This window comes from Kwoniella dendrophila, chromosome 11 (genome assembly GCF_036810415.1).
Source record: "Kwoniella dendrophila CBS 6074 chromosome 11, complete sequence".
NCBI classification, from domain to species: domain Eukaryota; kingdom Fungi; phylum Basidiomycota; class Tremellomycetes; order Tremellales; family Cryptococcaceae; genus Kwoniella; species Kwoniella dendrophila.
In genome coordinates this window covers 921,065-940,668 of record NC_089486.1, presented here as the reverse complement: position 1 = coordinate 940,668, position 19,604 = coordinate 921,065, and the positions used below count along the sequence as shown (strand labels likewise).

Below are 19,604 nucleotides of genomic sequence, written 5' to 3'. Positions count from 1 at the left end.
GTACCCTCCTTTCCGTTTGTACCATCAGCTCATATCTTGTAGTCAATGATCCGGCCGAGTATATATCGTACATAATCAAGACTGAAAAGATTGATGTAAAGGCGTGTTTTACTGATGAAGAACAACCATTGACACGAGGCGATCTGTCCCTTTTGATGCTAAACTGTGATTAAAGTTTGATATTTGACGGTGCTTAAGGGTTTCTCTTTTCTCTTATATGTGTAACGCTGATCTAGTGATGGTATTCGACTACATGACATTCTCTGTCAAGAAATTGCTTGTTAAGCATGTAATTCTATATGCATGACTTGTATGAGAAAGTACGTTACCAATGTTCATATAATGTGTATCATGCTTACTAGTACCGCTCGTAATTTTGTGGCGAAACAAGACAAGAGATATTTAAGTGATATGACATAATTTTATCTTCTGAAAGCATTAGGGGTAGTCAATTACGGTTTCAAGTGACGGACTTGAGATTTATGCCGTAATAAAACGTGAGACACGTGGCGAATTTCAATAACAAGTCGCTTGTTGTTTGAAACCCACATTTGCAACTTTCAATAAAATACACCAATTACAAGTCGATATAGCTTCCTCATCACGCATCCTAGCTGCTCATACTCTGCAGATTCTGTTAGAACGACCTCAGCAGCATATATTCAGCCCGTTTTGACAAAAAAAAGAGCTGAAAATCCATTGTAAAAAAGACTTGTAATTACCCCTTCAGATTGCCCACCCAGGGTCAGCTTGGCAACTTGAAATTTCATGCATCAAATTTACATGCCCGTCAATTAGAACACATTTCTAATCGACTTGAAATTTTTACCCTGAATTTCAAAGATTTGTAATTGACTACCCCTATTATTAGCTAAAGACGCATACTCAGCTCGAGCGTGTTTTTCAAATATGTTTACAGCGAATTGATCGAATTTGCCTGTGTAATTACCACCATTAACCAGATTCTCAAACCTGGTAGGAGGTTTACTTTACTACCAATTATGAAATCTCCTTCTACAGTTTCGGCCCCTTCATTTACATATTCGTATCCATAGCCATATAGCTCATTTTCAATGGAATCAGGTAAAGACCGGTTTCTATATTGCTCAAATTCAAAAGAAATTTCAATCTCATCGTTGTCGTTGGAATATTCCTTGTCGCCTCCAACCGCCACCCAAGTTGCTTTGGCTCTTCCTAGAGATCTACACAAATATTGAGCATATTCATCATTGCCTTGTCGCCAAGAACCCTCGTGGGAATCCTCGAAAATCAACTCAAGCTCAAGATTCTGAGCATTTCTAGTGGAATATGTTGTATGGACATGGTCCCTTCTTGTGGCATGCGATGAATTGATAATGTCTGTCATCGTTTGCAAGGGTCAGTGATATTGTAATCTGAACGGATAAGGGAATCTATGATAAATAATCAACTTGAGAAAACCATATAATCCTACAGTGTTCAAGTCGTTTACACAAGTATGATCTGGATTCATTGGATGTCTGTTTCTGAGTTTGAGTAGTGTTTCTAGCCCAGCTGAATGGCTCTCCTTTAAAGAATTCAAAAAGAATTCCACATCCTTTCTCTTGCACCCTTCAGTCTTCGATATGCTGAGGATGGAGTCCTTGAGAATAGCTATCAGAGAATGACGCCGAGTAGGCCCATGGCTTCTATCTGTACCTTTGTATAACGGCTACGAGCAGTATCACTTTGACTACGTCACTTGAAGTGGCCGTATCGTACGCTTCTGGCAATTGAAAGGATGAATTACGAATATGAGTTACGAGATTACTTAGTGTATGTGAGAATGCGAGATTTGACTTGATCCGTTGTCGCTTTCCTCCCCTTCACCCATGGGATATCCTACTATCCCTATTTGGCACACACGACGCCTCTGATGATGTTACTGCTACTTAGAGTGTGAACAACCTTGTGTAAATTTCTGATACTTTCAATTGGATGTAGTTACCTGTTTACCTTTTAGCTTTACGCTCCTGTTACAAACCTGTCGGTTAAACCCTAAGATAGTTTAACCGAGACTCATCCCGACTAGCTGAAGTGATAAAACACGAATACGCAATGCGCAAAATGATAACGCTCTTCCATCACCATCTTCCTTCAACAATCCTCTATAGTTACACCATATCATTGTTTGCCTTGTATCGTCAGTCACAAAGTGCAGCTGCAATCTATCAAGAAAAGAAAGCAAATAATCTTGATCTCTCAACTCGATAGAATCAGCAATTCTTCAATTCTGCTCATTCTGACTTCACAACCTTCTCAATCCAACATACAGTATTCAGGGGGTTTCGCCAGGTAAAACACTGGAATCAGTCAAGATGTCCTACAGGTAGATTTGAGACGACGTTAGTACTTCTTCACCAACGACGTAGAACTCAATTGGCTCGCTTAAAGAGATAAATATCCGCGCCGAGTGGTAAAAAGATTTCTCTTAGCCCCATTCTACCATTCCACCATGTCATCAATTCAATCATACACTCATCCTTCAACTACCACACATATACCTACAATAGGAATATCACCTAAAACTAAAAGTTACATACTTCCAACATTTATATTAGCTGGAATAGTTATAGCATCAGCAGTACAAACTGAATTTGCACATAATTTAAGTCAGAACCTAAAATACGATAAACCATATTTTACATTTTATTTAACACATTCAACATTCGCTTTGATATTTCCTATACATTTAATCATTCTTAGATTTACAACTGGTATACCAATCTCAAGTTACCTTGAAGCGATTAGAAATGTTTTGATTAACCAATTATCTTTATCGAATACTACTACTACTACTACTACATCATGGATGAATATCTTAAGAATATGGATTAAGAAAATGATTTATTTAACATTGATATTGAGTATCCCATCAATATCATGGTATATCTCTATGACTTTATCACCAACAGTAGATATTACAGCAATCTATTCAACATCAGCATTTTCAACTTATGGTTTTAGTCTATGGCTATTAAATCAATCAATAAGTAAAATTACTTTGTTATCTATTTTTTTAGCTTTTATAGGTGTAATTGTTATAAGTACAGATGGTATTTCAGATAATAAAGATGGAATGTTAGGTAGAGTTATAGGTGATTTGATTATGCTTTTTGGTGAGTACCCTTGCGTTGGCTTTTAGCTGTCCATAAGCTTGACGCCGGAGACCAAGATATCGTGTTCCAGACTTCTCTGTCTGATCACATCACACATAATTGCAATATCCTTTACATCTCCTGGGACCACTTGATGCGGAGTGTCAGATTTCAGATGCTGTTTGCAAATGCTGATAGTCATTTTTCTTGTGTGCGCAGGAGCGATCATCTTGGGATTATACGAAGTTATCTATAAACTCGCATTACCAGAAGGGCATGGAGGCGTTAGCAATCACAATTCGTCATCTTCTATAAATGGATATTCAGCTTTACCTACACATAACAACGATTCATCCTTCTCCGCAGAATCAATAGAGATTGACGGAGAAGGTGATTCGTCATTTAGTGAAAGGACAATAATGAGTATACATCATAGACCGAATTTTCCACATCAAGGAACAGATTCAACACCTACACCTATAGAATTAACACCACCATTATCAAGAACAACTTCAAGAAATCCAATCAATCATCCTAGTAATAATCACCATCATCAAACAGCCAAATTACCACCTGCTTTACATGCGAATTTCATCACTTCTTGTATAGGTATTACAACTTTTTTGTTACTTTGGCCACCTATAATATTACTTGATTGGTTCAATTATGAATCTTTCAGCTGGCCATCTGGCGAACATACTTGGGAAATTTGGCGTTGTTTAGCTTTAGTCTTTGCGGGTGGTACGGTTTATGTGAGTAAAGCTATAAGTCCATAGAATTGATAATATTTGTGACTATTAGTACGATGTAGGCTGACACCTCATGTTATTCTTTCTTTCGACGACCCCAATACCCTCTTTTCTATACATTCGATTTCTCACTCAAATAGAATGCTGGCTTGATGGTACTTATAGGTCTTTGGGGACCGACCACATCATCAGTAGCGAACCTTTTGACAATTGGATTAGTAGCTTTGATAGATTCTATTTGGCTTGGAGAAATACCAGATACGCAAACTCTGTCTGGAGTAGGCATGGTCTGCATAGGATTTGGTATATTGTTGTGGGAGGGTGAAGGGTAGAGAAATCATCTTGAATAAATGTATATACTGGATTGGGGATAATAAGGAATATTGCTAGCCAAAGACGGAAAGATAGATATCAATTGTATGCATAAAAGCTGGATATGACTTTCAACTTGGAGCAATCTCTGCAATATCTCACCGTCTGAGCCTCGATTTGCTATTCTTCGTTCGGAGCCAGCAGTGACATACCCAAACACCTTGATGATCGTCACTGTGGACATTCCATAATATTGCTACTATAAGTTATATGAGTACTTTCATACAGTATGACGTTTTGCGTTCTTCCATGGTTTCCGTCGGAAGTCTTGGTAGTTTCGGTCTTTTTAAGCTTAAAAATCAAGGTATGCGAATAAATGTGTAAACAAAAAAGTCAAGAGTAAATCCAAGTATAATCCATCGCAATTATACCGCCTTTGTCCTTTTTTAGCCCAATTACTTCCACTCAGTATCCTTACAAAAGATAAGATATCTACATCATATCAAGGTCTAAAATATCAGTACTCACCATAAATCCTGCAAATTTTACATTAGCTAGTAAACGAGACCAAATAGGTATTCACCCATGATTCCGTAGTTCTTTGTCCGAAATTCGCATCTTCCTCGAACTATCATCAAGGTGAATTTCACTCCACAACTCCAGCTCATGAATAATCAAATCTCAGCATTTGATCAAAGATGTCACCTAAATTGAAAGACGCTTTACCTGAACTATCGCCTCTACCAGATGAAGTTTATCCAATACAACATGAAAAGAGAAAACCAGATCAAGGGTATTATGTAGCTTTAGGACTAGTAATGAGTGTTTGGATGATAACGCCGCTCAGTTGGTGAGTTGAATCGTATACTTTTGATACTAGATCATAAAGTTTTGGAGAGGACGATGACGAGAGGGTTTAAGCTACGTCAAAAGTTCAAGGAAGAGAAAGTTCCACAAAGTGTGAATACCAAGAACGTGCACAAACGATCTTTATCAAGATCTCGTTACTTTTCGGAATAAAGGCTTACTTGGCTTATGGGGAAGAGTTGATAAGAAGCTAATCATGCCATGTTACTTCATATAGTGCATACTTATTATGGTACACTCTATTTTCATCTGGATTATCAGGTAAATCAGGTTTAACAGCAACTATATTTGCTTCATATTCAATAACAGAAATACTATTTTCAATTTACACATCATATTTAATTAAATATGTTCAAACTCCTTCACCTCCTTCAGATCTACCAAATTTAGAACGTAAAAAATTATTTTTAAGAGTATTACATTCAAATTTAATATATCCAATTCCATCAAAAGGATTACCTATAGAATACAATTTGCAAGAGAATGAAGGTGGTGAAAGGAATTATGAAGTGGAGTTGGCAGAAAAAGATTTTCAAAAAGGTTTAATATCTGTAGCTGAATTACATCATATAAAGAATAAAGAATATGAACAATCTATAGGTATTCAAGAAAAACCTGGAAGAGTAGGTAAAATGAATTCAATAGAAAAGAATGTGATAAATAGTTTTGTCGAAGAATATCCAGGTGAAAGAGAAAAAAGATTAAAATCACAAATTGAAAATGATGTATTACCAAATGATTTGAAGAAAGAATGGGGTTATGAAGGTATTATAGATGATGATGATAATATAATCAAATTACATCCTTGGGATAAAAGAGCTATCGAATTTAGAGAAAGGTTGAGAACATGGTGAGTCATGACAAGCCATACTCCTTTTCGTATAGCCTCTGAAGATCACAATATATATTGCAGTGGAACTTGTGCTGCACTGTGTATGCTATGTATGTTATGTATGCTGATATACATCCAATCAATGAAATAAAGGTTCAACCACGCAGAATGGTCTTCAATCAAACGTAGAAATGTTGAAATCTGGTTAGCTTGGTCATGTTTTAATACACCATTAGAAGATGTATTATCAAATAAAGAAAATAAAGAATTCTTAGAATATACAATGGATTTACTAGAAGCTAGAACAGGAACTGAATTTGAAGATGGCTATGATCCGAAAGTTCAAATTATGCGTTTGACTATTGATAAGGTCAATGTAAGTCGTTCCCTTTTCTTTCACGATTAGATTGACTTTTTTTGGGTTTCATTTATGTTCATCAACCATGTAGCTGATTTAATATACTCTTTTTTTTAGGCTAAAGGACGCCCATTGATATTATACGCAGTAACTAACTTGATTAACCTTTTCCTCCAAGAAGTTGTATATCCTTATCAGGGTATGGGATTGGTAAGTGGGATTTACAGCTCAAGTAATTGTAGACCAGCTGATAGATATCCATTTCCCTTGGTCAAACAGTATAAGGAAGGTGACATCGAGTAAGTCAAGCTGTCGGCTTCGATTATCAGCCGATTGTCGATTAATTGGTTACGTCTCCTATCAGATACCTCGTACGTATACCCAAAGACTGGACACCAGAAAAAGGTAAAACTGTACCCAATGCTATACCTGTGGTATATCTACATGGGCTGGGTTTTGGCCTTGTAAGTCGAAAAGATCATTTCCATTGACAACAACCACCTTTCAACGATACTGCTATATTATCTCTTGCTTCTGCTATGGGCTTAACTTTTCATCGCAAATAATGGCTAAACATTCAATCTCTTTCCTTCTAGCTACAATCTCATCTCCTGATCAAACATCTTATCTCCTCTTTACCCACACACCCAATTTTGATTCCCTTATCACCGCATACCTCTCAATCATTATTTCATCATAGACACTTGCGTCCATGGACAAGAGCAGAATTAGTTGAAAACATGAAAGAAATCTGTACTAAATGGGGATTTTGGGATGAACATGCTCGATCAACTTCAAGTAGAGGTGGTGTAAGTATGTTAAGTCATAGTAATGGTAGTGTTGCTCATGGTTGGTGTAAGTTACTCAATCTCTCCTTTTCTGACTTCCCCCTTTCCCTATCCAGGCGAGAATATGCGCATACTAACGACTGAAACCGTTACAGTGTTGAAAGATTGCCCAAGTTTAATCAAGAGAAATACATTCGTGGATCCTGTCGTATTTTGTTTATGGGAAGGAGGTAAGTGTACTATAAAGATTGAAGGACTGGAGCGTTAACAAAATACATTTATATCAACTTAGATGTTTGCTATAATTTCTGTTACAGAAAGCCAAGCAATGTAAGTGGAATGAATAGCCTCATCATTTGATTCTACTGATGATAAATGCTGACATTCTGAATTCGTTGCGATCAGGCTTTGGAATTACTGTTATACTATTTCATAGCATCAGAAGTCGGAATAGCAAACTACATTCAAAGAGTAAGCTATCGTGCAGAGAACATGAAAAGGAGGTTGACTAATCCATACTTCACCATAATGATCTCAGTATTTCGATTGGGCGGATAATACGTTATTTTTTGACGAAATACCGGACGCTTTAGATTATAAAAAGACAGCTTTCTTCCTGGGAGAAAAAGATATAATAATTGATGCTCCGGTTAGTACTAAATCACTGCTCGATGTCTTCCAAATGATAATCATAGACTAACGCCCTGAACTATGTTATTTGCTATTGTTTCAATATAATAGAGAGTGAGGAGATATCTAGAAAAACGTGAGTTCATTTCCGATTTTCTATACATAAATATCTGTATCTTTCATGTGGTTGCTATGATCTCAATTTTAATAAATCTTCTGAGCCTTACTCCTGAAAATACTAACACGTATCGTTTTCGCTTTTGGTCGTTAGACGGAGTGACAAACGGAATCCATTGGGATCCTTTAGGTGGACATGGAGATGGATTAAATGGATCAGCAAGAGATAGAGTTATAATGTTTGCTGGTACAGGTTCAACGAATGGTTGGCAAAATTGGTTAACAAAAGGTAGAAGAAGACATAGTTTAGGTAATGATGATTTTACGGAAGATTTCATGAGTCATGTTAACGGTACGAGTACAGGAAGAAAAGGCAAAACGGCTTAGAGGATGAAAACTAAAGCGAAGATACTTAACATCATAAGGTTTCTTACGATAGGATAGATAGGTGAGGGATCTTGAAAAGACATCTTGGTTAGAATGGGAATAACAAAAATAGAAATATAGAATATAGAATATAGATCCCTGTAATTGAAATCATGTGTGGTAACACAGCATAGAATGATAAAAGACAATAGATATGATCAAAAACACGATATTACCGTTCATTGTAGCCTATATATATTGTTCACATGCATAAATTCATGTTATGTACAACTTTGAAGAAAGCCATATTGAAAGCGAGGTTGACCAAGATACAAGTGGCGCGAAAGTGGAGATAATTTGAGAGATCCGATGGAGTGAACATTCACGGCCAAACCTAGTGAGCAGTACTATAGAGTCGATCTCCCTGTAATGGTATTTCTGTTAACTCCCTAACTCTTGCATAGTCATGGCAAACAGATGACCGGAGGGCTACTTACAGCATCCCCTAAACCAGGTGATATATACCCTTTCTCAGTCAAGATATCATCTACGGCACCAATATAGATCTTGATGTCATGACAAAATCAGCTTATTGTCTTCTTCGGATTACATTACAAGATATGATAAATACGATACTCACTTCAACATCTGGAAATTCTTCTGAAACATGTTGAACACCTTGTTTAGAACCTAATACAGAAATAATCTTGATTTGTGATGGTTTTAATCCCCATTCCGTCAACATATGTAAAGCTGCTATAGCTGTTCCACCGGTTGCGATTAAAGCTGTTCATGTTCGAGTGAAACCGTCAGTGTAAAGGATTACACGATACCTACACTTATACTGTCAACTTACGATCAAGTAAAAATACTATATCTGCAGTGACTTGAGTAGGAAGTTTGGAGTAATATCTAAGTATTTGGAATTTAACTAAATTCCATGAGATGATTTACTCAAAGCGAACACTTACTCTATAGCTTGAAGTGAGACCTTATCCCTGAATAAACCCAAATGAAGTACTGTAGCTTCTGGGAACATCTCCAACGCAGCTGAATCCAGAATCATTAGCGAGCTGTGGTACTTCCGAAAGGAAGGGAGGGCTGTGACATCCATCTCAGACGTACCATCTTCTAACCCTAACCCAGCTCTCAAAATAGGGGAAAGACCGATTCTCAACGGGATTGTTTGACCTGTAAAGGGGGCAACGGGAGATTGCAGCTGTAATTGTAGCTCTAAATTAGCTTTCAATATGGAACCATACAGGAGATGGATAACAAAGTTCAAGTATGATTATAGCCTTGAGGTATAACCTTAATCTCGTTAGACAACTTACATTAGGAACATCCGCAAGTGGTAAATGTCGAGAAGCCTCGTAAATAAGCATCGAGCTGGATGAGATGAGATCGTTAGCTGAGTATCAGATCGCCCAACACTGATTCAAATTTTGAAATCCTTTCCGCTTAAAGATGCTATACTCACCCAATAGCCCTTATACCTTCTCTAAAATCCTTCGCTGGCAAGTCATGCAATCTAAGATCAGTGAGCTTGGAAAGTACCAATGGATGAGAAGAGATTTGTATCTTAGGTGAGAGTGACATGTTTGACTATAAGAGATTTAGGTATACAAATGAATGATCCAAGTTGTAAGCCTTGTAGAGACAAAATAGGTTGATAAGCTACCTTAGATATGCTGATTAGAGATGGATTCTCTATATACGTCTATATATGCTGTAAAGCGGGAAGGCCGATGTTATCACCAAGCCTGTCGGAAGATAATGTCGAACTTGAGTATGGCCCTCGGTGCGATGTCGTCGGATCAGAACACCCAAAAGTGAAGCCGAAGAAGAAGAAGAACGGATAGAAAGGTAGAAGGCGAGAGATACTGTGCTTTAATGGTGACTCTTGATTGAGGGTGGTCTCTGTGATCTGTCGATGCAATTGATAGTAACTAAATATGCCTCGATATCGATGAGAGTGCGATGAAAGCTGGAATAAATTGTTAGTGTTGTTCACAACGTGTATAGATCGATCGTAAGTTATCAGAGAGATGAAGAGATACAGGAAATAGATAGCATGTGTATGTTATCGTTATCAACAACAACAACAGACTGAACGTCACGGTTATCACAGGACCCGAACTCATCGGAACACACAAACCTGAACCACGTGCGTAGGCGACCTGCGCTCAGCGCTCATAATATTCAGCCATCAGATATCGGACATGTCCTATCAGCCAGCAGTTAGAAAGTGAGCATGATATTTGAGATTCATGACAGGACTGATATCAGTCTGATCTAATGCTTGTTTACAAATCTTAACAAGTGGAGGGTGATCAATGCAAAATACGAGTAGAGACAAAATACTGGCAGACATTACACAGTATTTCGAGGACTTGACCTTTCGGACACCTTCATTTGGAAATATAGCGTCTATTGTTACTGAGCATCACAGTACTCTGAGAGGATATCCAGTGGAGAGAGATGTCATATCCAACTCCCTCATCACATGCTCCTTCATCTCCACCTATTCTTATGGAAGCTGAAAGTTCTCAATCTAAATTAAAATGGTACAAAAAAATCAATCCCAAAAATTTAGGTAGAGGAGGTCATCCATATACCTGTCAAGCTATTTCTTTTGTAAGTTACCATAATAGTAATCTCATGTATAACTCAGAAGATCTAGAAAGAACAGGTTAAATAGATGTTGTATTGTTCCATTTATACAGTATGACGGTCCACATCCCTCGAGAATTGAAGACGTGAAATTTTGGCCTTTTGTCGGTCCATTAGTTCCTTGGAGAACACCAACAGCAATTGACAAAGGATGGGAATCATATGAAGGCACTGCTGCGCTATGTATTAATCGTAAAGTACGATCTTCTCTTGATTTTTAGTCTATCGAAATGTTTGTAATTTGAAACCTAAACTGATAAAGCTATAGCTAGTTATAGGGAGATGTACGGACGAAGATCCTTGGAAAGTCTTATGGGAGCTGGAAATAGATGTGAGTAGATTTGATTTGCTATGAGTCGTGATTTGCTTATCCATTAATTCGGATTTATAATTGCAGGATAGTCTATTTACTGCAGCATGGACATATCATCCATTTACTTGTCATCCATTATTAGCAGTAGCCGGAAATAAAGGGTTGATCCATATTATTGATGCAATTTCTAAAAAATGCATCAGAGTACTGAAGGGTCATGGCGGTGTATGTGTAATTTCAATTATACATCTCAATCGCTTAAAAACAAACAAACTGATTTAATCATTTATTGTCGGTTTTAGGATATTCTATGTGTTACATTCCATCCTTTAAATCCACATATACTAGCATCAACCTCGTATGATAAATCAACTCGAATTTGGAATATCTTAGGATCAGATACACCAAAATTGCCTCAAGGAGTATTACCAAATGAAAATTATCCAATGGGAGATGCGGATCAAGGTAATTGTTTGATTACTATATTGGCGGGGGAAGGTAAAGGTGGTCATAGAGGATATGTTAGTTGGGCTGTGAGTTTAAACTTTCTCTCATATCGATATCTCACTTAGACATATTACCCTGTCATTCCTTAAACGTATTTCAAGTGACCTTAGGGTGTTATTGTGGAGAATATCAACATCTCTGAAGGTCATCACGTCCTAAAGAGAGGTTATTAGCTAAAACTTTGTTACATTTGTTACCCTCAGGCATTTCACCCGACGAAAAACGCTATTGCGACTGCTGGATTAGATAGACAAGTGAAAATATGGCCTCTTTTTGAATTCCCGGAGCCTTCTTTCAAGCCTGTACCTACACCTCGAGGATATAGAGCGAAGATCATTTATGTACCCATGTTCTCTACAAGTAGATTACATTTCGATTTTGTGGATTATATAGAATGGTAAGTAATCAAGCACAAATGTACATGGATCTATTAAAGGGCAATGCAGAGGGAGCCTGGTCTTAAACTGACCCTCTTCAATCCCACATAGGCTAGACGAACACATTCTGATCACACGACAGCGACAACAAGTCGCCATTTGGCAATGGTTGGGCTTTTCAAGGTATTTTGGCTCGAAAGATGCATCACCGCTTAATATGGATTCTACAAGTCGTGATTATGATGATTCGGGTAAGGAGATCTATATATCCTATCAGCGAAAAATCGAAATTTTCGCATGCTGATTATACTGGGATATTTGGTTTTAGGATCATTTTTACCTATAACGATATATTCTTTTGGTGCAGACAACTGGGCCATGAACCCTTCACTTCATCGACAATTTGCACCTACAACTGAAGAAGCTGAAAATTTGAAACAAAATGAAAACCTAGTTACAGATCCTCTAATGGCTTTAGTTGCACATAGAGGAGATACACATTTACCTGAACTTTTATTGATAAATCCATTGTTAGCACGTGACGGTGATCCTCCATTACCAATAATGGAAAAAAGATTCAAAACTAGAAGAGAAGATGAAATTGATGAACAAAAAAAAACAAAATTAACTCTTCAACAAAGGCGAAAACAAATTTATGATAAACAAAGAATGCTCGATGGACATAACGACAATGATGATAATGATGATGATGATGATGATGATAGTTCTATGATTGAAGAAATACCTTATGAAAAAGCTATTTATCAAATTGATAAAGAGATTGAAGAAGAAAATGAAAATATAGAAAGTAGAAATGAAAATATGATCGGAGATAGAAATAAAACATTAGAACCTTGGAGATTAATTGCAAGTGATTTCAGAAGTATAAATCAATCTTTGGCAAGAAGAGGTAGGAAAATATATAAAGGTAATACCAATTTATGCAATGTTTCGATTTCTCCAAGAGGTGCTAAATGGATTATTGGTGTGGGTGAACCGTCTACGATATTTGTTTGGAAGAATGATTCGACGCCAATCTAATATATCAGAACAGCGATTCATATAATAATGGAAATTTCTGAAACAAAAAATACGAATTCATATAGACTAGAAGGTCTATGGAAACGATGGTATTGAAAACCCACTCTCTACTGTAAAGAATAATAACCAAAGCTATATATACAGTAGCACATTTCACAAAATCCTTTCTTAGAACAAGTACTTTCTACAAAATTCAACAGCAGAACTATTAGCTTGATCAAACGCTTTTTTAGTTGGTTCATGGTCCAATGTAGGTCTACATGCGAAACCATGTACGGTGTCTGTAAAACATTTAGATAACACAAAGGAAAATCAAGGAAGAATTAGCTTCCTTTACTAAAATTATGATTTTCAAATAGATGAATGAACTTACTTTCATATACATTACATTGAAAATCCAATTTCTTATTTCCATTGATTTGCCTTTTTCCAAATACATCTTTCAAATGATCAATATCTTTCAAACTAAACATTTGATCGTGATCAGCTAAATTCCATAAAGTTGGTTGATTAATTTTTGACCAAGTTTCTTTCTCTGTTGAAGGGTGATTAATAATTCCTCCGATCAAATTTACATTTTTGGATTCATCAGCTAATAGATATTGTAAGACTGCACCACCTCTACAATAACCAATTCCTATTAATTTTTCATATCCTTCTTCAGTTAAATCATCAATAGCCTATTCAACATCGTTGTATCATCAAATATATGTAAATAAACAGAATAAGTCAGTCATCCTTTACGATAGTCACTCGCATATATCTGCAATAAGTAAGGGGGAAAAAAAAAGCTCTACTTACAGCTTGTGCTAGTGGGACTTGTTTCTTTGGAAAAAATAACATGGGTAACCATCTCCAAGTTTTCCATAATACTTCACCAATCATATATATACTTGTACTCCATGATCTATTATTATATTGATCTGGATATAAAGGTGCGACTGGATCATATACATCGATGGGAGGTGGATCGACTGATGAATGTGGGGTGAAGGTGAGGTAGAAAATATCGTTTAGTTAAAATGATTAGCCCTCTATCCTGATTACAACACTACTGTATTTCAAAATTACCAATATATTCAGGAACAAATACATTGATCTTTAATTGATTTGCGAATTCATCTGCTATAATCTTTGGATTTGACTATATGTATAGGCATATGCATAGAGTGGATAAACGTTGTAGTCAGCTTAAAAATTCTGTCATTTATAATTCAAGCTAAGCGCAATCTATTTGAACTCACAGATGTCAAGCCAAAAGCATCTGTAAATAATACTAAAGCCACTTTATCATTGATCACTTTACCATATGAAGGTATAGTATGATACCTTGATACTTTATGACCATTATCATTAGCAGGATTAGCAGGTACGAATTTGCCTCGAGGTTCACCTATGAGTTTACCACCTTGAAGACAACATGGTGAAAGTGGTAAGAAAGTCATTTCTGTCAATATATGCTTTACTTTGCTGTCAAGCAAGTGTGGGATGAAATGAAGAGCGCAGTAGTTTCAGTAAAGACAGCCAACTATCTATCTATCTGTCTATAAATATATCTCTTGATCATGTATATACAAGGTAAGATCCTCAAAAGATCACTATATGGAATGGGAAAAAATATCTCTTTGATACAGTCAACCACGGTCAGCTGAAAGTAATGTTCGGGTGCCTCGAAGCCATCAGATTCATGTTCTAGGGGTTACAAATACTGTACGTACTCCAAAATAAAGATGAGTAGACTTTTTCTCCAAGGTGACGCGACTGAAGTAATCGTAAACCAAAAGACTTTGACAGTCTCATCTATTGAGTCAAGGTATTCATACATGTATATACAACAAAGATCAATTTCCCTAAGTAACTTATGATTTATACAACCTAATATTAGAAATTATAGATGCGTATTCCAAGCGCCTCTGGAAAAAGATAAGATCCAAAAAAAGATATTCTAGTCCAAGAAGGGTCTCTGATTCAAGGTTCTAGCTACTTCCCAACTGGTGGCATGATCACCATCCATATCATGCCACATCCAATAATCTGATAACATTCTTGCTGCTGCTCGATTATCAAAACATGCGTGAGGTCTGAAGTATAGAATTTGAAGAAGTCAGATAATCCATTTCATAAGAAGCGATGCGAATGTGGACTTACCCAAAAGCTCCCAACATCTCCAAAGCTGTTCTTCTAGAAGGATGGGAAGGTGGAATTTCGAATCCGGCGATAAGGATCGGCCAAGTAAGCCTAATCGAAATCAACATAATTAGCATCGTTCAGTCGTTTCACCATATAGCAATGGTTTTTCAGGCTTACCAAGTAATTTTACCATACAAAGCCAACATTTCACCTGCTAATTCAATGATAGCTTGTGAACTTTTAATCACTCTTTCATCTTCACTTGGGATGTTATAAACTTTTCTTAACATTCTAATCCTGATTGCATGTTTGTAGCTATGATTACCGTACTGAGTCCTTGGATGTAAAGGTGTAAAATTTTCAGCTTCATCCCAGATTTTCAATTCTGCCATCAATTCCGATGAGGCTTTTTGTAGGCGAATCATGGATGGGTCTACAGAGTGAGCTGATAATGGGCCTTCAGGTAGATGTTGATTAGATGCTCGAACTGATGCGATCAAGTTACAAGCCTACGGATGCTGGTGGTTAGTTATCGGAAGGGTTTTAGTTTTAATATGTGACTCACCCTTGCGATCATATCTACCATACCTCGAGAAATACCTACTCGTGTACAGCATCAGAGTCAGCTATATTTGTTTACCAACCGTTCGTATGTACTCACCAAACATCCTTTCCACACTCTCCCATTCGAAATCACTTCTGGACCAACTTTCAGCTTCGAAGAACCACGGCGTGAATGCATCTTGTAGGATACTTGGGGCCAACTCCGTTGTCATACAACCGAAGACATCCCGTATAGCCAATTGTTCCATAAAAAATCTCGAAGGGGATAATCTATCTCTAGGCGCGTCTTGTAGGATGTTGTGGGCTCCACCTAATTGATCGATCAGAGATAACACAGAAGATAGAAGATCATGCCAAGAATCATCCGCTGCAAGAGACTGTAGAGATGAGGAGAAATCAGTTCTGCAATCAATGATATAGTACGACTGGTCGGTCAAACCCGTAAGAAGGGAAACCATGGTACTCACGCTTGAAATTGTACAACTTAGTAAAGCAGCCAAGATCAACTCTATATTCTCCTTTTCTAGTACTTTCGGATTTCCATCCTTGTCTTCCAAAGTCTGACGGATTAGGTCAAGTACCTTGATCTTAGCGGATTTGGTGATTTTCCACGCAGCAGCTTGATTAGTTGGATCTGTACTATATGCGAGATGTACACCACCGACAGCTAATATAGCTGACCTCAGAGCATCTGCAGCAGGATTTGTGCTAAAGGCGAAGGCAAGATTCAGCTTTGTGACGCCTGTTTGAGCAGCAGCACCGTCATTCACTCACCCAGGGGGATGTTTGAATGCTAATTCAGCATGTATACTAATCCACGGATTCCAAGGGTGATGATTCGATTCAAAGGCTAAGATTATGTGTACTGTTTTAGACAAGTAATGCCGCATAACTAAACGCTCATCGCTGTGATGTGACAAAACATAAACGAAATTAGCTGATTGGCTCTCGCATAACTAATGTAGATTGATGTTCAGCTTACACAGTTGGAAAATAAGGCTCCAAGAACGACGGATCCATCATCATAGCCGCTCTAGCTTTCTCCGGCACCAACCAATCAACTAAATCACCGGTTAAACCATCATTTGGATTTCTTGTTTTACCATTTATGCCTGCTAAAGTGATAGCATCGGGAGGCAAGAATCCAGGCGGAATATGGATTGCACCTTTAACCCGCCGTATAGGTACGGTGGTCTTTGTTTGGTGCAATTGACGGTGATAGTTGAATGTTGTGGGTGATGGTAAAATAGGAGAAGATGAAGGTAACGGTTGAAGTTGACGGAGATTACTTGGATTTAGCGTACGAGAAGCAGAAGCAGAATTAGCGGGTGATGTTATCATGCGATCATTATCGTAGTTATTGTGGTTACGATAATGTGTATCCTTATGGGAATAGGAATGCTGATGGGAAGGGGGATAAGGTTGTATAGGTGGAAGTTTCATAGAATGAGAAGGTGGAGGTTGTAATGGTGGTGGTACAGAGTTTCTTGATGAAGGTGAAGGTAAAGAAGGTTGTATAGGTTGTAGATGTTGATGAGATTGTGAGTGTGATCTAGATTGATGTGATGATTGTCTTGATGGTAAAATTGGTTTCAACTCTACGCCGGATCCTTTGTTCGAGGAAGATTTTTTATGATTTGAATTTGTACTAGCGTGTGTAGGTGGGTGATTACCGTTGTTTTTAGTGTTGACACCATTGTTGGTGGTATTTTCACCATTACTACCGGTATCATCCGAAGCGTTAGTCACTCTTCTTTTTTTGTTTCTTCTTCTTTCACTTTCATCTCCAGATGGCCATAAGCACTATACGAGTGACGGAGATCGAGTCAGTCTGTTATTGATCTAGAAACATTTTTTATCCGGGTATCAACACACCTCTCTCGATTTGATTCTACATTTATCACAAATCGGTCTAACTTCATTACATTTAACTTTTCTTTGTCTACAAGTTAAACAACCATCTCTTGATCTTTGTGATTTATCTGCTGAAGATTGTGGTGGTTGTAATTGATGTGGTGAAGGATGATTACTACTGTTGTTATTACTATAATCCAAATCATGGTTGTTAATATGACTATGATTTTGATGTTGAGATTGAGTATGAAAAGGAGGTGAATAAGGTGATGAAGCTGAAGTTGAATTTGATGATTCACCTCCCGGTGTTATTGAATAATTTGTTGTTGACATTGTTGATCATAAATTTCGATCATAGCTTGAACGTTATACCGACGACTTGGATTGTTTATATGCATAAAGAGGTCAGAAGTAAAAAGGAAAAAGGAAAAGAAAAAGGAAAAAGGAAAAAAAGAAAAAACAGAAAGACCAAAAAAGTTGGAAGATCAACAAATAGATTTAAGAGAGCGATATTTTATCAAATGATAGCCGAGAATAAGATTAATACTAATCAGAGTCAACAACGTCAGGAAAGGTTCCAGAACAAAAAAGTCAAAATGAGAAAAAAAAAACACCAGACAGACAATCAAGATGATGATGAAAGTGGACCGACGACGGCAAAGTATGGAAGATAGCAAGGTTTAAACGGTTATCTCAGTGTTGTTGAATGATTTAATGATTAATCCGACAATCCCTAGATCAAAGCGGCAATGCCATTGTACAGGAGTAATATTCCGGTTATATATCGTAATCTTAATCCGCGCGCATAGATAACTCATGTTCAGATGATCACGTGATCGGTAATTCCACTACTAGAACCATTTGATCCCGTCCATCCACTGTTTCACAGATTATGTAACTTGATGTCCTCTATTGTATTTCGGCTCTTTCTCTAAATAATATTAATCTGTCGAATCTGTATTAACCTACTGTATTAATTACCCCTTTTATATCTGACAAGCAATTCAAGCACAACTAACTATATTCATCGTATAATACCTAATTTTAGAGATATCTACAAAATGCCAAAAGTGTTCTCTAGAGCTATAACATCTTCATCTGAACAAGCAGGTCAAACACAAAGTTCAAGAGCAGTTTTGAGATCATATTATTGTTTATGTGGTGATTTCGTTTTAGTATTACAAGGTAAATTAGATAGATTACCTAGGAGGAAGTGAGTGAAACAGTTTATCATATATGAGGACTTAAATATCTAAAGTTGATCATGAATACGTCCTATAGAACCGATGGAGCATATATAATACGTTCGAAAGATGGTAAAGACCCTGTAAAACAACCTGCAAGGAAATTCAAGTTGAATGCTACACCTGGACAAAGGTGTCTCATAAAGAAGTAAGTGAGGTTTTCAATATGCTTTTCCTAAGTCTACATAGATATGTGGACTTATTATTTTCATTTGCCGCTTGAGCTAGAAAAGGAACAAATGACTTGGAAATAAGGCAGCCTTTCGCTTGTTCGAGATGCAATACTACAAGTGAGTCTTCTCAACTCAAATCTTCGTCTCTTTGCTTGAGCGCCCCTCATCACCTGTCAACTCATGCGATCTTTCTGCTTATCTTTATGCTATTTGCAATGGTCCTGACTTCTGCTTTTTTAACAACCCACAATTTAGTCGCATACCAATCTGCACCTCCTCCAGCCGGAGATGGACCGTTCTTGTACATTTTAAAAGGTTCAATGACCGAATTGTAAGTACTATCTACTGATTGACAGTCACCGTTAAAATCTTTATTGCCTTGGCTGAATCATCCTATCATGCAACGAAAATAGGCAAGGTAGAATCCCTCCTGATGCCTTTGAAGGTGAAGAAACTTTATCAACCGCCAGCATAAATCAAGAGGTATCAGCATGATTCAATCGCGTAGTTCCGAGTAAGATCAGAAGTAAAAGTCTTCTGTTACGATTGTATAGACCATAATATGCAATCTGTTGTATAGTAATTACAACAAG

General features: G+C 37.2%; 7 protein-coding genes across 7 annotated transcripts; 4 read left to right on the top strand and 3 right to left on the bottom strand.

Annotated features, from left to right (window-relative positions):
- Positions 1-2,473: 2,473 nt before the first annotated feature.
- L201_007906 (uncharacterized protein) lies at positions 2,474-4,197 on the top strand (the record flags this gene model as incomplete). Its single annotated transcript, XM_066223608.1, has 3 exons — positions 2,474-3,137; positions 3,336-3,868; positions 4,006-4,197. 3 exons carry the CDS (start codon positions 2,474-2,476, stop codon positions 4,195-4,197), a joined length of 1,389 nt encoding a protein of 462 aa, XP_066079705.1.
- A 678-nt stretch (positions 4,198-4,875) lies between these two features.
- L201_007905 (uncharacterized protein) lies at positions 4,876-8,156 on the top strand (the record flags this gene model as incomplete). The annotated part of the gene is made up of 13 exons (XM_066223607.1): positions 4,876-5,027; positions 5,262-5,894; positions 6,030-6,252; positions 6,352-6,444; positions 6,514-6,533; positions 6,599-6,698; positions 6,831-7,089; positions 7,178-7,252; positions 7,315-7,352; positions 7,428-7,493; positions 7,561-7,671; positions 7,764-7,788; positions 7,924-8,156. The coding sequence occupies 13 exons, from the start codon at positions 4,876-4,878 to the stop codon at positions 8,154-8,156; spliced, it is 2,028 nt and encodes a 675-aa protein (XP_066079704.1).
- A 373-nt stretch (positions 8,157-8,529) lies between these two features.
- On the bottom strand, positions 8,530-9,734 carry L201_007904 (uracil phosphoribosyltransferase; the record flags this gene model as incomplete). The annotated part of the gene is made up of 8 exons (XM_066223606.1): positions 8,530-8,559; positions 8,633-8,701; positions 8,776-8,921; positions 8,992-9,047; positions 9,107-9,185; positions 9,261-9,354; positions 9,470-9,524; positions 9,616-9,734. 8 exons carry the CDS (start codon positions 9,732-9,734, stop codon positions 8,530-8,532), a joined length of 648 nt encoding a protein of 215 aa, XP_066079703.1.
- An 882-nt stretch (positions 9,735-10,616) lies between these two features.
- L201_007903 (uncharacterized protein) lies at positions 10,617-13,046 on the top strand (the record flags this gene model as incomplete). Its single annotated transcript, XM_066223605.1, has 8 exons — positions 10,617-10,772; positions 10,862-11,005; positions 11,077-11,139; positions 11,206-11,346; positions 11,424-11,654; positions 11,832-12,025; positions 12,117-12,256; positions 12,334-13,046. 8 exons carry the CDS (start codon positions 10,617-10,619, stop codon positions 13,044-13,046), a joined length of 1,782 nt encoding a protein of 593 aa, XP_066079702.1.
- A 168-nt stretch (positions 13,047-13,214) lies between these two features.
- On the bottom strand, positions 13,215-14,491 carry L201_007902 (uncharacterized protein; the record flags this gene model as incomplete). Its single annotated transcript, XM_066223604.1, has 5 exons — positions 13,215-13,327; positions 13,420-13,726; positions 13,848-14,020; positions 14,118-14,190; positions 14,291-14,491. 5 exons carry the CDS (start codon positions 14,489-14,491, stop codon positions 13,215-13,217), a joined length of 867 nt encoding a protein of 288 aa, XP_066079701.1.
- Positions 14,492-14,991: 500 nt separating this feature from the next.
- On the bottom strand, positions 14,992-17,927 carry L201_007901 (uncharacterized protein; the record flags this gene model as incomplete). Its single annotated transcript, XM_066223603.1, has 9 exons — positions 14,992-15,127; positions 15,195-15,284; positions 15,354-15,685; positions 15,742-15,776; positions 15,838-16,117; positions 16,208-16,448; positions 16,515-16,646; positions 16,723-17,543; positions 17,616-17,927. 9 exons carry the CDS (start codon positions 17,925-17,927, stop codon positions 14,992-14,994), a joined length of 2,379 nt encoding a protein of 792 aa, XP_066079700.1.
- A 728-nt stretch (positions 17,928-18,655) lies between these two features.
- Positions 18,656-19,506, top strand: L201_007900 (uncharacterized protein; the record flags this gene model as incomplete). Its single annotated transcript, XM_066223602.1, has 5 exons — positions 18,656-18,807; positions 18,876-18,986; positions 19,067-19,128; positions 19,267-19,342; positions 19,425-19,506. 5 exons carry the CDS (start codon positions 18,656-18,658, stop codon positions 19,504-19,506), a joined length of 483 nt encoding a protein of 160 aa, XP_066079699.1.
- Positions 19,507-19,604: the final 98 nt, after the last annotated feature.